Source organism: Pelobates fuscus, chromosome 5 (assembly GCF_036172605.1).
Source record: "Pelobates fuscus isolate aPelFus1 chromosome 5, aPelFus1.pri, whole genome shotgun sequence".
Classification (NCBI taxonomy): domain Eukaryota; kingdom Metazoa; phylum Chordata; class Amphibia; order Anura; family Pelobatidae; genus Pelobates; species Pelobates fuscus.
In genome coordinates this window covers 349,674,485-349,693,807 of record NC_086321.1, presented here as the reverse complement: position 1 = coordinate 349,693,807, position 19,323 = coordinate 349,674,485, and the positions used below count along the sequence as shown (strand labels likewise).

General features: G+C 40.6%; 1 protein-coding gene across 1 annotated transcript in view; it reads left to right on the top strand.

Moving 5' to 3' along the window:
• The first annotated feature begins 1,488 nt into the window (after positions 1-1,488).
• LOC134611718 (nuclear receptor ROR-beta-like) overlaps positions 1,489-19,323 on the top strand; it is a 48,326-nt gene continuing 30,491 nt past the window's right edge. Inside the window, exon 1 of the mRNA XM_063455891.1 lies at positions 1,489-1,992. Within this exon, the coding sequence (XP_063311961.1) occupies positions 1,959-1,992 (34 nt within the window). The 5' untranslated portion in view covers positions 1,489-1,958. The remainder of the gene's footprint in view (positions 1,993-19,323) is intronic.

Here is a 19,323-nt window from a genome sequence, read left to right as displayed (position 1 = left end):
TTTCAGGGGAGCAAGTTGGCAGAGTTTGTGTAATTTCTTGTTTCAGAAAGTGGTTGGAGGGTCGGTCCCGGATGTGGTATTGATTCATGGAGGAGGGAACGACCTAGGTGGGATTCCACAAAGGGAATTGATGAGAAGGATGAAAAGGGATGTAGATCGGCTGAGGGAGCTGGTTCCTGGCGTGGTGGTGGTGTGGTCTGAAATGGTTCCGCGTTTTGCGTGGCGGCACGCCAGGGACCCGGCTGCAATAGCTCGATCGAGGGGTAAGGTGAATAAGATGATGTCAGTTTTCATTAGACGTTCTGGGGGCGTAGTGGTGCGTCACAGAGAGTTGGAGGGCATGTTACCTGGGTATTTCAGGAGGGACGGTGTACACCTGTCAGATGTGGGGAACGACTTGTTGAACCTTGGGTTCCACGAAGGTATTGAGCAGGCCCTTTTTAGGTGTGGTGGGGGTCGCACATGCGCTTAAGGAGGTCAAGCCATGTGCTGTGGCGGAACAGGGCATAGTAGAAATTGGAATTTGGCGTAGAGTTTGGACTGGACAGGCCGAGGTGTAGGCCTGATGGAATTAAGGACTGGTTGGTTCTAGCTCTTCGGTGGCGACGAACCTGTGGGTGTAGGGGTGTCTGAGGTACACCCCTACAGTTAACAATATGATGTGGGGCCTCTTTGGTAGGCCGTGTTTCAAGTGAATTGTTATTTGTTATATATTGTTCAATTGGTAGGGTCATTGTCAGGGGTACTGTGTGGGGGGTATAGTAATTTAATGTATAGTTGGACAATGACCCTAAATTATGTTAATTTATGATAATTTAATTAATAATTTAATTAATAAAAGCTGTGGACTTTATACTCCAACAGAATTAACTGTGTCCGTGTCTTATTCAGTTTAAGGTTATAGTGCATGACGAATATCGTCTGTACAAAGGTTTATATAAAAGTTTAAGCACATGCCGAATAACGTCTGTGCAAATGTCATGTTTAGTAGGGAATCTGGTATGTTAGTATAGTGGAAAAATAAGAAAAGGGTCTAACAGCATAAGACATGGGCCTTTACCTGTTTACATAACAGTTAGAATGATACATGGTGGAGCTGAGCTCTTGGTAAGTGGTTACATAGTATAATTATAGAATTATTAAAATAGTGTGTATTTAATCAGTGAGGACTGACATCCACAATAAAACACTCTATATTAAATGCCACATTGGGCAGCCATATAAATACACTAAAATATAAATACACTAAAATTAAGCATTACCAAAAAGGCCCCGGTGATGAAGGAGTTAACTGATGACGTCTGGGTGTCTGTGTGTGTGTTTTCTTCAGGCAGCATGCTAGAACACTGGACTATCAGCTGATGGGGGTGTGCTCATGTGACGTCAATCGGAGGGTGTGTCTCTCTGGTCTTAAACATGGGAGGGGGCGTGTCTGCTAATACAAAGGGGGCGTGCCCCCAGTGGGCATGTCATGTGAATTGGCACATGCTGAAGAAGACAAGTAGTTTGGCAGCGGAGAGGCTCAGAGAAAGACAAGGGGATTTTATGAAGAGTCTGAGAGCCGGATTCTAGAGCGCAGAGATATCTGGGGATTCTGTAACTTTTACAGTACATAATGATAAGGATTTTACAGTTTTTCCACCCAATTTGCTAATGCTGTACCATTAACTATTGCCATACCTGCACCCATTAAACATTTGGCTCTAATACAGATCACAAGGCTGCTCAGCCAAGAATCTTCCCCCTATTTACTAAAGTCGCTGGCGATAAGAAGATTAAGAGGTCTGGCTGCTGCAGTCGGGCTGATTTTCATGAGAAATTGCAGAATTCCAACTGCTTTGCACAACTTGACAACTTGGAACGTTGAGGGAGAACATACATGATACATCGAGATCACCACTCAGACTGAGGAGGGCCTGTACCACCCAATTAGTAATCTCCTAATACCCTATTCATGTATGAAACATCTCCTGCTTAACATCACCATGAGAGGTAAGACAGGACCTGATCCTGATATGTCTAAACAAAAAATACTCAATACTAAAAAAAAATAGTATTTAATATTGATGGGTACAGTGTATATATTGTATTTGGGAATTATGCTATAATTATGTTTTTTGTGCTGTTTTTAACTGTTAGGGGTTAATGTGCTATGGGCAGAAAACAGAGCCTTGTTGTTAGGGAGGAGTTTGGGCACTGCCAACCTGTTTAACCAAGCTGAGTGATCTTTGCTTGCATTAATATATTTTATATGAGATCAGGGACAGGTTTGTCAACTTTCAGTTGGCAGGGGAGGTCACCCTTAATGCCCACTAACCCAAAAGCACACATTTTGTTGTTGTTGCCAGAACATATTTTTAAATTAGAGCCATTCTTCCTATTTACCAACCCCCTCTGCCCTCCCTCCCCCCCCTCCAGGAGCAATGTCACCTAATGTCAGTGATAAATACAACTGATTACTTGTTTATTAATTCAGGCTAGTAATTCAGAATATGTTCTTACAGCCTGGGTGGGACAGAACATGTATGATGAGGGTGGTAGACCTACTGCAATTCATCCCTTTTAATTATGTTGAGTATTGTCCAAATAGACAATTTAGTTTTCTGATCATGCAGTACTTTACATAAACTGCTACACATTTCCATTTACCTAACTGTAAAAGGCAAATTACATTAACTCATTTTTATTCTATGCATTGCCAAGTCTTCAGGGTTTAGTGTTCCCTAAATTAAAAAAATATATATTTTTTAAAAAATCTGCAATATCAACCCCTGTTGTCATATTATTAAAACATTACATAAGCTTTAGGTGGTAAAAGATTTTCATCCGGAGACGTCAAGCTTTTACGTAGACGGTGGAATGTCCAATATATAAAGTAATATATATGAGAAATTGCTGTAGGTCTATGTAATAGCTTTCTAACAATAATGGTAGAGTTAAATTTTGATTTCTATTTTACGACTCCATTTTTTGTTCTTTAGATGAATTAGATGTGTTTTTTATTTTACATTTTTTTTCTTTATGCTGTAATTAATATAATAAGAATTGTAATTTTTTTTTAAAAAAAATGGTTTATCATTTTCCTTTATATTTTAATATATGACATATCACAGAATTGTATTTATATGTTCCCTGGCAAAGCACCCTCTTCTCATATATTATTTTGCGTGTACGTACGTCCTCAATGCAAATAATGGAACTAAAATGGGCCGTGGTCTTTTTTATGAAATGGCTTCTCTGTAATTGTTTGACGTTCTATTCCTTTAGTTTGTGTGATCCAAGATCTGTCCTTTTCTGAAAAATATGACTTCCAGCTTTGATTTGAGACCAACCCAAGATGTATGACCCTGTTGAGATGAGCACTGCGTGTGCGTAGACTTTTCCTGGCCCTTTGTTTTGCAAGTGGCGCAGGCCGATTCCCTGCTGGGTATTTGACAATGTCCCAGTGACCCAGATCTGTGAGGGTGGAGTTGGCAGTAGGGAAGATTCATCTCCCTGAATCTCTTCCTGTATCTTCACTCAAGTACACCCAGCAATAAATATAATGGTACGAGCCTCGCCGCACAACACCAACGACCAACTATTGACAAAACCACAAAAAACGCGAAACAACTAAATAAAAATATATTTACATAGATAACCATTTTATAAATGTGTGTATACACATTCTTAGATGTATATATGTATATATCAAATGATCGACCTATAATTATAAAGGGGCGAAGGTCATCTGTGCAGTGATTTTCGGTAATGAAGGGCAGTCATTTACAGATGACCGCCATGAAGTTTGTAAGCCTCTAATCACGCGCAAAATCAGCTGAAATAGCTGATACTTTGTGTATATAGTGTAGCATCTATTTTGTGTAATTGTCCCAGTGTTGTCTTAAGATTGAAGGTGTAAGATATATTACATAAAGCACTTATTAGAGGATAATAATGGCCTCTCGGCCCAGGATGGATGGATAGATAGATAAACAGACATACAGACAGATAGATATACAGACAGACAGATAGACAATAATTCCAAGATTATTAGCACTGAAAACAAAAATAGATCACTGGTTGCCTCGCTACATTGGCTGTATATATAAATCTTTGAGAAGATGAGGCACTCACTGAACTTCAAAGGTAAAATTTAAAACTGAAAGTAGCTTTCGTTTAGCCATTTTAACCCCTTAAGGACCAAACTTCTGGAATAAAAGGGAATCATGACATGTCACACATGTCATGTGTCCTTAAGGGGTTAAAGCAGATTTAACATAAACCTGTAATAAAAAATGTCACTTGCCTGAAATTGCTCCGGTAGATATTGAATACACCATATGTTATAAAGATACATGGTGTATTCAGTGCAAAATATAAAGTTTTACTAAATTTTCCTCCGATCTACCTTTGGTTCGTCGGTGTTACTATTCGTGTAACACCAACCTCCGAGACGTTCTCAGCTCCTCCAGCAGTCTTCTTTGATTTGCACTGCGTGCGATGCATCCCCAAGCAGGGCAAATCTCGTCAGTAGCGGTTGCTATGTGAGGAGAGCAGGGGGACCACTAGACGCAATCTTAACACTGCAGTAAAAAAACATTAGGAATAGAAACATCTATTCCTAATGCTATATTGTTTCCTTATCTGTTTAGGTGCCCCCCTGCCTAAAGTAAGATTTACTTACCGTACATCACGCATCACGTTGCTCTCCCCGTTAATGCTCCGCCTCCCTGGCTGAGATCATCACTCTAAATGATCTCAGCCAATCCAATGCTTCACAAAGATAAGACAAGACGCTACACCAATCTCTAGAAGAGTCATTTTGATCTATAACTGAGTCTAACTCAGTTATAGCTGCAGAAGTGTGTTACCTATGCAATGAAAACATTGTTGTCCCTGAAAATGGCAAAATATTCAGTTTCTGGTTTAAAAAGAGGCATAGCAGCCCCCTCTCCACACCATTGTAAGTAGTCAGTCCATGCGCTGTAGTGGTTATGATCTTTGGAGAGTATGGAAGAAGTTAAAGGGACACTATAGACACCCATACGTAAGCTCATTGAAATTATCTGGGTGCAGGGTCCCAGGTTCCTTAACCCTGAAAAGGTAATTATTGCAGTTTTTAAGAAACTGCAATAATTAACTTTCAGGGTTAACTCCACCTCTAGAAGCTGTCTGACGCTGGACATCCTCACTCTATGCATGGGGACGTCCAGCGTCACCCAAAACCCCATAGGAAAGCATTGTATAATGCTTTCCTATGGGGAAATCCTAATGCGATCTATAGTTTCCCTTTAATTATTAGCGATAGTATGGTATAGATGTTAAAGGAACACTGTAGTGTTAGGAATACAAGCCTGTATTACTAATGCTATAGTGTTTTTGTCCCTAATTATTCAGGGCTCTCCTTTTGCTGTGTAAAATCTGTAAAAAAAAAAAAAGTTTTTTACTTACCTTTTTTTTGCACTGAGACCCCCTCGGCGCAGCCGTTCGATCCACCTTCCTCGACATCATCCGGGAGGCGTTGCTTCCTTGCCGTTGGTCCAATTCAATGCTCCTCATAAATTTGTGCATCCAATCAAACGCTTCTCATAGGATAGCATCGAAGTGAGTGTTATCATTTGAAAAAATCATTATGCATGTTTGAAAGTTCATTCTTCTGTACTCTTATGTAATGTCAAACTTTAAAGTCCCACGTGTGCAATTATTACTTTGTCTATTGCATTTTGATGTTTAAATAGTTTTTTTTTTTTTTTTTTTTTTAATTCTTTATTTTTGTCGTGCACGGTATAACAACAGGCTTGTTCAGCCACAATAGCAGTCACAAGCAGCAAGGTAACGAACAGTTAAAACAGAACGTGGCATATGAGTATACAGCACAATTTTAGTTTTGTAAGAGAAAAGATAAAAACAGACATTTCTTTACATATGTTTCAAGCCTAGCTAAAACAATAATCAATGAAGAGATGTACATCCTGCTGTCTAAAATTTTCAAAATATAAACTAACTAGCTGGGTAAGCTCAGCGGGAGGTACATAGTGCTTGGTATATTATGATTCGTTTATGCGCTAATATGCACTGCAGAGTAATATTAAATAAAAATAAAATGATAACACAAACGATTAAGTATATGTAGATTAATATTAATGGCATATCTTAGATGCTTGACATAGAAAGGACACATCCAGTTTATAAAATTTTGGTGTTGACAGCACCTGCCAGAGGGTACAAGCTAACTTAGCAGAGACCTGCAGGCAGATGGACAAGTATGAAAGTACTCAAGGTGATGCAGCTTAAAACAGAAAGGCATATGGCTGTGATTGTAGGGGCTTAGTGTGTTGCAGCTGGTATCCAGCATGTCCCCATAGTAAATAGAACCGGACAGCAGGTAAACAGTTAAGGGACCTAGTTGGGCTCAAGGAAGACAGGGGGTAACAAGAGTTAGTGTGACAGTCTTTCCACATCTAGTAGAGTAAGGCTGATGGGGCCCCCTGTGGCACCTGTATCGCAGTTCACAGTCACCCTATACCTTGTAATGGTACAGCAAAGTCCCTGCCCGCCCTGGGGCATGCCAAGTTTTGAAAGTCTGATGCTAGGCAGCGTGGTTCACCGATCAGGGTTTGATCTCTCAGAGGTTTGTTTGGCTTGAGCTTGCTCCATGTCGGTTCCCACCTCTCTGCGGCTGCTGGTGGGTCTTTGCTGGGTCGGCGTGTAGTAGAGCCTCTCTGAGGTGGGTAGGCGGGTTTGTGTTGGCGCTGGACTATAGTAGTTGCTGGGAGTACCGGAGGTCTTCGGTGCTGTGCAGAGGTAGGGCACTTATGGGTCCGACTTTGCGTTTTCTTTTGCTCGTGCAGGGATGATGCGTGGAGCCCAATCCGCCCTTTCATCTCTGCAGGGATGTTCATCTCTGCGGGAGGTTTCTTTATACTTTGGTGTGTGTGGTGATGCAGGCGAGTCTCGGTGCTCGTGTGGGCTAGAGGCCGGGAGGGTTTTTGCTTCTCTGAGGCGCCGTTTGCTACTGGTTGCACCTGGCGAAGTCTGCCCGGCGGGAGGGGGGGTCTGTGTTTGCGACGCCATTTCTGTGCTCTCTTTCCCGCTTGGTTTGTGCCCTGAGTACGTGGGCTCGTGAGTGCCTTTACTCGTGAGTGTGCCGCTGGGCCTTGTGTCGTGGCTTGTCGGTCCTCTATTTTGCGCCAGAAAGCCTCGAATATGGCGTTGAGCCGTGCCAGTGTATCTAGTCCATCTGGAAGGTTAGGTGGACCGGTTACTGTCGGCTTCAGTTTGCTGTTGGTGGGTCTCATGTGGAGGCGCTGCTCCGTTGCTTGGGCTAATCCTCTTGGGGCCGGGATGACCCCCGCCGGCCCATAGGGGGGGGAACAGGAGCCCTTGTACGTGTTTGCTTCTGTGGCAGGTCGCGGGAAAGCGTCCGTCTTCCCCGCGTCCGCCATGCTTGTAGGCCGCAGGCCTCGTTTTGCCGGGTTATGTCCCATTGGCTTTTTGTCTTGCGTCAGCTTGTGCCCCACCATGTCACCTCTCTGGTGGTGGCACTTCTGCCTCGATTTGGTGCCTTTTTGTGCCTGGTTTTGGCTTTATTTCAGTTGCCGATGCAGGAGCTCCCCTATCTCGCATCCACTCGGCTCTGCGGTCAGGCCCCGCCCCCCCAGTTTAAATAGTTTTAATGTTTAAAGTTTAAATAACTAGAGAAGACATTGGATACATTTTAGTATGGTGAATATATTTCTAATTTATCGCAACCGGTAATTATAATAATTATCTCAGTAAGGAACATATGAATCATGTAACATTGTTCTGTTTAATTATATAATGTGATCTTTGGTAACAATGCATTTGATAACAACAGTGCTATATTCTATTGGTTTTTAATTTTTTTTAATTTAAACTTTAGATACATACGCATTCTTATTATTTCTTCTACGTAAAATGTATTTCTTCAGAATTCTCTCTCATACACCCACTAAGGTAGCCAATTAGTTTGAATTTGTTTGACATTCACTGTGTTTCGGTTCATTCATTGCTTTGTACAGGAAGACCACCATGGACCTCTCTGCAAAGTTGGTGAGTGATTTCAGCTAGTTAGGGTTTAATGGAACCCTTCAATCACATAAAGCACTTTAGGTGATGTGAACAGTGTTTCCTCTTTTTCATTTTATACAAAGTTCAGTTTTCAATAGAAATTGGCACTTTTAGAAATTAACATTGTTACATCCTCCTGGCTGTCAATCAGACTACAGGTCCGGTTGCTTCCTGGTTGGTTATCTCAGTGTAGCAAAACCTAAAAGGCAGGCAATTGCCCATAGCATCTGCCTTACAAAGACTTCTCATTGAGCTGCATTGGGAAGTCTGCGATTGGACAGACCCAGAACGTCTGAGCGGGGTTAGAAGGGAAGGGCTTGCAAAGGCAGATGAGAAGAGATGTTTTTTTATTGGGGTTATATCTACTAAATAGTGTTTTGTTTTATATTTTTTAAATATATTTGGGAAGTGGAGAGTCCGTTTAATTGACCAAGCTCTGGTACCATGGATCCTAACATTACCGCTTTCACACAAATTGGTAATTAAACATAGAGACCCGTGTCTAAAACCTGTTTCGGTTTATTGCTATCAGTCAAAAATGTTGTTATCGTCTTTATGCAATGTATATAGCAACATGTACTTTACTGGTGCTATACACATAAATGATAACACATAACATGTAAAATTTTAATTTTACACTAGATTTAACACAGAAGGAAAGTATGAAGAATTGGCAAGGAATTGCAAATGTTAGGTTAAAAAAAGTAATTCTGGACAATTAAGTTAAATAACATATCCAGTTTGCCTTTTTAGGCCTAAGAAATTTCATTTCATTTGTCTGATCTCAACAAATCCCAGTTTAATAAATACATATTTTCTAGATTTTTTCCTCCTAAAACTGGCTGCTTCAGTGTGCGTCGCTAGGGTGGCCACGCATTGCCCCTCCTCTTCTGCCCACCCCAATTAAAATTGGAACGGGAGCACTGTGTCTCCCTTCACAAGCTGCAGCAGCAGTGCTGTCAGTACCCACTTGCCTGATGGGCCCTCCAGACTGTTGGCAGTGTACAGAGGTGGGTGGTCCGTCGGGGCCCCTACCTCCATCGTTCTTTGAAGGATTGAATCATAGATGGAATTCCCACTTACGGCTAGAGGGGGCACTGTGCTGGTCAGTCTGTGTGTGGGGGGGGGGCGGATCAGTCTGTGTGTGTGTATGGATCAGTCTGTTTGTGTGTATGGGTCAGTCTGTGTGTGTGTGTATGGGTCAGTCTGTGTATGTATGGATCAGTCTGTGTGTGTGTGTGTGTGTGGTTCAGCCTGTCTGTGGGGGGGTCGGTCTGTGTGTGTGAGGATCAGTCTTTGTGGGGGGGATCAGTCTGTGTGTGTATGGGTTAGTGTGTGTGTGTGTATGTATGAGTCAGTCTGTGTGTGTGTGTATGGGTCAGTCTGTGGGGGGCGGCAGTCTGTGTGTGTATGGGTCAGTTTGTGTTAGTTATTAAAGTAAAAATTATATAGCCCTTTCCTATCCCACTCTTTACACCCCCCAGAACACAGTATACCATTACAGACAGTGAACTCCCCACATACAGTACACTCCCACCCAAACAGAGTACACCTTTGCATACACACACAGTGCACCCCACACACACTTCATACCACACATCATCTCTTCACTCACATACACACTTCATCCCCGCATGCATTCACCCCCACACACGCATACATACATACATACTTCACCCCATTACACACCGAATTTCATATATGTATATGTATATATATATATATATATATATATAACACATACACACACACACACACACACTGACAGATACACACATTTTCTCACACACTCACAAATAGCTATTTTTATTTTAAGTTAAATCCACACAGCCTCCCTACCTTTGGGAGAGCTGAGTGGATCTTTCCCTGGCGTCCAGTGGGTCTCCTATATATGTACATGTATGTATGTATGTACACACATATATATACACGATTTAGAACAACCCCCCTACTTTTGTCCCTGGCCCCTCATGTGCCCCCCTAAATATGAATCCTGGAGACGCCACTGTGCTTCACTGCTGTCTCTAGTCATATACTGAGCTAGTGTCTTTACTTTGGGGGCTAATACTCTTTGGGGATGTGGATCTCGCAGTAGACCATTGGCTTGTGCAATGGGAAGGTTGAAGAGATCAAAATATTCCCACTGTGTTATACACTGTAAGGGAAATTTCCTACCTTCTCTGTGAGCAAATCCGAGTGAATGGCTATGAAATTATATCATAAAATGCCATTGCTCTGATTATACAAAGGGTACAATAAAGCGGTCACTGCTTGCCAGAGAAGGCTGAGACAGCTTGCTCACAACACTAGACACCACAAATAAAGTCTGTCTTCCATGCTAGTAAGAAGAAAGAGAGGCTTAAAGGATCACTATAGTGTCAGGAAAACAAACTTGTTTTCCTGACACTATATCATCCTTAGGACCCCCTCACCTTCAGGGTCCCCCTCCCTTGACGCTGAAGGGGTTAAAACCCCTTCAGTTACGTACCTTAATCCAGCGTCGGGGTCACTCGGCACTGGTGACCTCTTCTACCCCTCCGACGTCAGCTCCCGAGTGGAGCGGAATGCGCATGCGTGGCAGGAGCCGCGCGCTCATTCAAACAGTCCATAGGAAAACATTTCTCAATGCTTTCCTATGGACGTTCTGCACGCTGGATGCAAAAAAATCGCAGAAACTCCTCCAGCGGCTCTCAGGAAGACAGCCACTAGAGGTTGGATTAACCCTGCAATGTAAACATAGCAGTTTCTCTGAAACTGCTATGTTTACATCTGAAGGGTTAAAACCTGGGGGACCTGGCACCCAGACCACTTCATTGAGCTGAAGTGGTCTGGGTGACTATAGTGTCCCTTTAAAAAGCTTTTATTTATTGGATATACAATGGAGGGGAGTATAGTTGGGAAGGGGAGTGTAGGAATGATGGAAGAATGAGAGAGGCAATAAATCGAGAGACCACGGATTTGTAAATTAGCAGGGATTGAGACAAACAAACACATTCTAATATGTAATTGAATGGTTATAGGAGGACTGTATAATAAATCGAAAATATGGTACTGCCTAATTAGCCAGACATCTAGTATCAATGTACTTAGAACATACAACATAATCTTAGTTTTCATGTTAGGGTATTCTAATGTGTAATATGATGAAAAAAGGAATCTTGCAGTAATATATATCCTAAGTACTTGCCATTGTCCTAGAAAACTAGTGTATAAGCAAGTGTTCTCTTTTCGCATATACACATTTGAATTCAACTTGATACTTCTTCACTCACAAATACACATTCTATATCACTGACACTATACTCAGAAATATATGCCGTCAATTGGGTCGCATCGAACACACGAATGCACACATGCATCCTGAATCTCGAAATGTTATCAAAAATATCTGATATATGGACTGTCCAATGAAATCCAGGCTGTTGGGAAGCTCACCCCACTCTCTGTGCCGCCCAAGTCCTCTCTTCACCCTGTCCTCACCCACTTCCCTACTGCAGTTTTAGAATCCTGATCTACAGCATTAATGAGTCTATAATTTGCATATGCGTGTCTGTCTATGTATTAATTATTATGCCAGCTTACAGAACTTATATTATCTCATGTGCTTTTATTAAGAGATAAATGCCTCTGCGATATTACATGCAAATGCATTTTAGACAATTATATCTTGCATTCCTCTATAATTATTGAGTTTTGAGATTTATTTAGATATTGTGATGCAATAAGAATACCGGCACAACGTGTACGTATGTATATTTAAAAGGGCGTATTCACATACTGAATTTTTAATATATAATCGTTCGTATTGACAGCTGTTTAAAACAAACCAAAATGAAAGGCCCTATTTATTGCATGAGCACAACGAAAACTCTGGCTTACATAGTCAATCTGTGAGTACAGTTTCGTTGGAGAAATTTTTCAAGATCACCTAATGTTGTCTAAATGTTGCAGTTTGCTTTACAAGGAACTATCATTCGGCGTTTAGAGAACTGACATCACTGCTCCTCATCAAATGTCTATATGACTGCGATTTGTTTTTTATTGCAAAACTGTTTCCCATGACGTTAAATTCTACACCATAGAGTGTACATGTGTAATATGAAACATAGGGTTTGTTCCTTAAATTGTAATTCTTATAAATGATAAAATGACTTGTTTAACCTCAGATAACATTTCAGATTGTGCATAGACACAATTTGCCTGCACTGCCATAATACAGCGTTCGCTACCGCAAATATAGCTCAGAACTAATGTTAGAGACACTCTGAACCCCTAAAGCAGTTGTGTCCTCCTTTTTTCATTTTACAAAAATGATTTCTATAACAAGTGGCACTTTCATAAATGAACCTGGTTACACCCCTGGCTTTCATGCAGACAACAGGTTCTGTTACTTACTAATTGTTTAAACTCAAGAGGCAGCAATTGCTTTGAACACCTGCCTTGCAAAGACTCATCATTGAGCTGCATTGGGAAGTCTGTGATTGGACAGTCACAGAAAGTCTGGGCGGGGTTACAAGGGGAGGGATATATCTACTAAACAGTGATTTTTATTTATTTTATTGTATTTGGACAGTGGAGTGTCCCTTTAACAAGCAAAAACTTAGACCTGGTGTATTTTGAACATGTAATCTAACTATATATAATTGATAGCATTTAACAGATGTAACACATTCGTTATCAGTGAAAATTATGATACGTGCGAAGGATTTGCATTCCTTGTTAGATTTTTTAAAAATAATTTGCTGTGGTGTTGACATTTTATAAAGGAATTCCCCTCTTAAAGGGATACTATAGTGCCAGAACTCCGTCTTCCAATCCCCACATCCTCCATGGTTAAAAACCCTTTATTTACTTACCTGATCCCAGACGATGGGTCACTGCTCCCTTGACAATGCTAATGTGCAATCAATGCTTTCCTATGGGAAAATAGCTGACACTGGATGTCTTTATGCTGGGCGTGAAGACGTCCAGCGACAGTTGCTGGAACAGACATCCGTTAACAGCCAGGAAGCGCCTCTAGTAGCTGTCTGGTAGACAGTTTCTCTGGTCTGGGTGCCTATGGTGTCCCTTTAAACATTTTTATTAAAAAATATGGATCTGGCTAAAGCCTTGAGAATTATGTATAAATTTGGTTCCTGCAAGCTTGCAGTGGACCCTGGTCTAATGGTTGCTTTTGATTTTTCCTGAGTGTGCATATCTCTGCATCTATCCCTTTATAGCAGGGGTTATCAACCCAGTCCTCAGGACCCCCTACCAGTCCAGGATTTGGGGATTACCTGGGTGTGTCTAAGGTGTTTAGAAAAAGGGAAAAAAACACCTTAGACTCTAAGGTGGTTTTTTTTTTCTTCTTTTTCTAAACACCTTAGACACACCCAGGTAATCCCTAAACCCTGGACTGGGTTGAGAACCCCTGCTTTTTTAGTGTCTTTCTGTCATTGTTATTCACTGCAGTAAGAATTCATAGTGACTGTCAAATTTAAAGGGACATTATATGTACCAAAGCAACTTTAGATTGATGAAGCAGTCTCAGCGTGTAGATCATGTCCTTTCTGTGTCACTGCTTAATACTCTCCAGTTCAGCTCATTTTATCTTATTTTTTAAATTGATTATGAATTCTCATTTTATGTATGTCTTTATCAACAATTCTGTCTCCCTCCATCTACCTCTTGTCTTTGCATCTGTTTTCATCTTTATGGTAATTACCTCCAAATGTCTCTCTCCATTTCATGTATCCTCAATGTTCCCTCATCAAACCTTAATGTTGTCTGTCTTCATCAGCACCAAACATTTCTCCCAGAAGACCTGTTTTCATTACGTGGTGGATACCTTTTGACCCTATACATTTTTCATTACTAGGTGAAACCATGTCCCTAAATGGCATGCAAAGTGACTTCCAACCTTTCATATAATCGATTTTCATGGTGATTTATGCATACCTCCCAAGTGTCACTATTTAGGAGCGATAATCCCTATTTTGGGCCCAGGTCCCTCTGTCCTTCTTTCTTGTCTTAAAGGACCACTATAGTGCCAGGAAAACATACTTTTTTTCCTGACACTATAGTGCCCTGAGGGTGCACCCACCCTCAGGGTCCCCCTCCCGCCGGGCTGGTTGGAGAGGAAGGGGTTAAACACTTACCTTTCTCCAGTGCTGGAGACTCTCCTCCTCCTTTCCCCATCATTGGCTGAATGCGCATGCGCGGCAAGAGCCGCGTACGCATTCAGCCAGTCTCATAGGAAAGCATTCTCAATGCTTTCCTATGAACGCTGGCGTCTTCTCACTGTGAAAATCACAGTGAGAAGCGCGGAGGCGCCTCTAGCGGCTGTCAATGAGACAGTCACTAGAGGCTGGATTAACCTTAAAGTAAACATAGCAGTTTCTCTGAAACTGCTATGTTTACAGCAGAAAGGGTTAATCCTAGGTGGACCTGGCACCCAGACCACTTCATTAAGCTGAAGTGGTCTGGGTGCCTATAGTGGTCCTTTAATGTCCGTCTTTTCTTGGAGCTCCATATTGTTGGTGTGTCTGAGTATAACAGAGCTCCACTTCAATAATACTCACAGGAATGTGTCACTAGGACTAAGATGACCTCTAGTGCCTGCCTACCAGACACCCACAGCATGGTGGTCGGAGGCATATGGTTGGCATTACACGTCATGTACTATTTTATTTACATTACACATATATTTAATATATAGAAAATGTATAGAAATATACAAATGTATAGAATATACAAATAAAGTACTGTCTGCACATTTGGTTTTAGGACTTGCAGGCAGTTAGAAAGGAGAAATGGAACGGGGAAATAATGTTTATTAAAAAGATGGAAGGTTTTTTTTTCTTGTTTTTTTTTTTATACTTAAAATATTTTTAAATCTGACATGCGGCAAAACAGAACAATATTGCTAAAGGGACATGCCACACCTAAATCACTTTCTCTGGAACATGTAACATTTGTGACAGTTTACAAGAGTGTCGATTTCAGTGGAAATTGGTGCTTTAATAACCGGGGCCAGAGCTAACGAAGTAGAAACTGTGCTAAACCATATTGTGCGTCCCCACAGTCACCCCCCCCCCTTCTGAACAAGTAGTATTACAGCTCGTTATGAAGAATTAGAAAGTCACAATAGCATGCATGCGCAAGTGTGCTCACGGCTCAAGCACACATTGGAGTATTTCTCTGGAAAAAGGAGGGCTTGACAATAGATCTACAACTTTTTCAATATAACACCCTCCCCCCCCCCACCCACCCCCAAAAAAAAAAAAACACACGCACACAGAGACATTAATGCATGCCTGTTTTACTTGGGGGTATATCTACTACAATTTAAAAATAATAATGCATTTGGAGTGGAGTGTTCCTTTAAAGGGACATTCCAGCATCTAGTAAATCTAATATAAACGGCTTTTAATTGTTTTTTTTATGAAAAAGAGGGACTTTAACCCCTTAAGGACCAAACTTCTGGAATAAAAGGGAATCATGACATGTCATGTGTCCTTAAGGGGCTAAAGCGACTGTCTGTTTTCTGGGCTCTTTACATATTTTGCAAAGAACCCTGATGTGACATCACCGCTTGGTGTGCTGTGGCTTTGGGGTGCAGGTAGGTTTTAATTACCTGAATCTGCCACTTGCAGCTACCACCGTGTCCTCCTGGGACATTCTTTTCAGTTTCTAGAACTTAATTTGCCAGGAACCCGTGCCAATGCTGACCTGTCGCGCATGAATGAGAGTACAACATTGAAGCATATGGCCTACATAGACAATGCCTTTTTCTTAACAGCCGTCTCTTTCGACAAAACTTGATGGCAGTAGCTCCACCTTTTCTCAAATTATTTTAATAGGTGGGAAAATAAAAAAGTTTAAATAGCCTCTGTTTTGCCTTATGATATCTTTTCACTGTGTTGGAATTTCTATTTCAGTGTAATATCAACACAGTCAATGAAGGCATTTCATAAAGATTTTATCTTCGTGAAATACTCAATTTTTGGGGGTGACAGAGATGCTTTAATCTATTTTTAAATTATTTAAATTTAAAAAAAATAAAGATAACACCAACGTTAAAAATATATATATTTGTTTTTAACATTAGAGTGTTCCATTAATTGTTGTGTCCGATTTGATTGCAACAACGATTTATGCAGTATCCTGTTTAAGAAACAAATTGTACTACCCAAGCATAAACATTCAAAAATATATTCTACACCTACCTCTTATTAAAATGGCCAGTGGAGTGTTTTTAGAAACTTATTTTATATTTTCCTTTACTTTTAAAAGGAAAATATAAAATGTTTAAATTATCTTGTTATATTTCGAATTCTTTGTAAGAGGTTTTTTTTGTAAGCAATATTTTTTCACATTAAATGATTGTAGAGAAAGGTCCTTTAAGGTTGTGATTTTTTTATAAATCAAAACGATGCAACATATTCAGGAATATTCACTAAAATGTGAATTCAAAGTGAATTTCTAATATTTAACTACAATAAGTAAAATGGAAAAATTATCCAAGTCAGCTATGTTTCAAATTGGCTATTTGGGCTTCAAATTTGAATTTTAGTTTGAATTCCATACAATTAACACATTTACTGAATAACAAAATTATTATTATAAATAATAATAATTATAGTGCACCAAGTTATTCAGCAGTGAAGCATACCACCTCAACATTGGCATCCCTAGAAGTGGGCCCTGGCGGGATGGGGGTAAAGGGAGTGGGTCCAAATTATTGGCAGGTCAACCTGGAGTGAATGCACTTACCATGGAGGGAGCACTGTTCCAGGTTCTAGAACCCTGAGTGTAGTGTGAGCATGTCTAATGATGCGCGTGTGCTACACTTTTTGGGGGAAAGGTTCCTGGTGTCCCCAAAAGCAGGATACCAGGAAACAAAGTCGAGTCTGTGAGACTGTCCCACTGAAATTAAGATAGTAATGGGAATAAATACAAATGAAAGAAAAATAAAATAAAAACAATTTAAAGGGAGACTATAGGCACCCAGACCACTTCAGCTCATTGAAGTGGTCTTGATGCAATGTCCCAGTCTCCCTTAGTCCTGTACTGCAAATTATTGCAGTTCCAGAAAAATTGCAGGACTAAGACTGCCTCTAGTAGCTGTCCATCAGACAGACACTAGAGGGCACCTACCGCTTGCTAGGTGACTTTTGGTTGCTTAACTGATGCTGGACGCCCTCATGCAGAGCGTCAGTAAAACACCATAGGAAAGCATGACAGCAATGCTTTACTCTCGGGAGGGCCCAATGCGATGGTATCGCTCGGCACGAACGCGCATTAGACCCCCCTTTTTTTTTGGATGACGTTGGAGGAGGCAGAGTGCCGGCCCAGCGCTGAAGGAGATCGCCGCTGGAATCAGGTGATTACATAAAGGGTTTATTAACCCTTTGTTTGCCAAGGGAGGGCAGGGCGCAATGGAGTGGAGGACTATAAGGACATATTGTGTAAGGAATACAGCTTTGTATTCCTTACACTATACTATCGTGCTTCTTCCCTCTTAAAGGGATACTATAGTACATTATACACTGTAGTATCCATTTAAGAGGGCAAGAAACAAGATGTGAGGTATTCTATGCATAGTCAAGCTAACAGTGAACATATATAGCTGTCCTTGTGAAAACACTGATTTTCAAAGATATATATATCCATATACAACAACCAATTCAGCTTTAAAAAAAAAAAAAAAAGTATTTTTTTTACTGTTCATGAGTTTACAGACAATCTTGCTGTGCCACAACAGCAAAAGAAAGCGTGATAAAAACAATAGATGTCATGGCATTTGAGAGAAACAGCACAATATTTTTATATGAAGATAGTTGAGTGAGGTATGCATGAGTAGACTTATATAAACAAGCTGGGAATACATGAAACAACAACAATTAAGTAGTCACGCTAAATCTACATGAAGGAAACTTTAAGAGAGTATACCACCCCAGGCTGATCCTGGGTTACAACAGACAGTCTGTTTTGCTAAACTAGAGGGCATTAATAAATAGGCAATAACACTAAGAGTTTCAGCCATGCGGTCAGCCCACTCCCGTTATGGGTATGATGTGGCAACAGCCGAGATCTCCAGGCTTCTGGTACAGTGTCAACAGTGTCGCCAGTTCTGCTTTAAGCCACGTTTGGTCAAACATTGATGCACAGTGAAAATGAACAGATCACTGGTTGTTCTGCCGATTCCCATTTGGCTCTGTTTACTAATGCTACGTGCTTATCCATGTTGCCACATGTTTATATTGAAGGCCAATGTGTGATTGCATAATAATACTATGCTTTCATGGCACAACTTAAAACCTTTGCTTAAAAAGTGCTTCTTTGCAACAGTGCTCAGATATCCTGCGGCATTCAATCTGTCCACATTGAAGCCGTTACGAACATCACAATGTAGCAAGGTTGAGTTGATCTAGAGAAGGTTCCTACAATATGCCTGTGGATTTAGCTTATTGAAGTGGCCTCCCTAGTCACCAGTAGTCCTGTGCATGGCAGAGAACTTTAGTTCGGCTAGATCATTTTGTCTGAAAATAAAATTTAGTATGGGCAGTCCAATAAACGTCAGTGTGGCAGTTCAGCTTGTCTGAATATCACCCATGCAAAAATATTTTCAACAACTGAAATAGTATGTATATACTTTTCAGTTCACTGATTGGCGCATTTTCCCTTTATTTGGCTCAAGACTCAAGTTAGAAAAAGTAACTATTAGAGGTAAAAAAGAGAAGGAGCAGTAAAAAATAATAATTATATTTATATATATTATATATTAAAAATATATGTGTATATATTATTTTTTTTTTTTTTTTTTACTGCTCCTCATCTTCTTTCCCATCAGTTATCTTCTTTTTTGGCACCATGACAGAATTCACAAATCACAAATCATGAATCAAATGAGCATGCTCGTCCATTGTGTGAGACGTTTGCTGAGTCCATGTGGTGCTTCGAGTTACTGAATTCCAACAACCCAACGATCGTCCTAAATTCAACTGAATTGCAAAACAAATTAACACATCTTGTCACCAGATCTCACTCTAGCTATAGGTCCAACTGGGTATCTGTAGGTCAAAGAGAAAGAAGGTACTCAGTGTAGAGGTCCATTACCCTCAAAACATATCTAAGCACTGAAAGTATTGGAGTTAGCATGGCTTATTATCTCTGTGGAACACCTCAGAACGTTCATAGTCTTACATTTGCTTGAGCAGAATTTAATGTGAAGAATTTATTTATATATTTATTTTTGTATTATTTTGT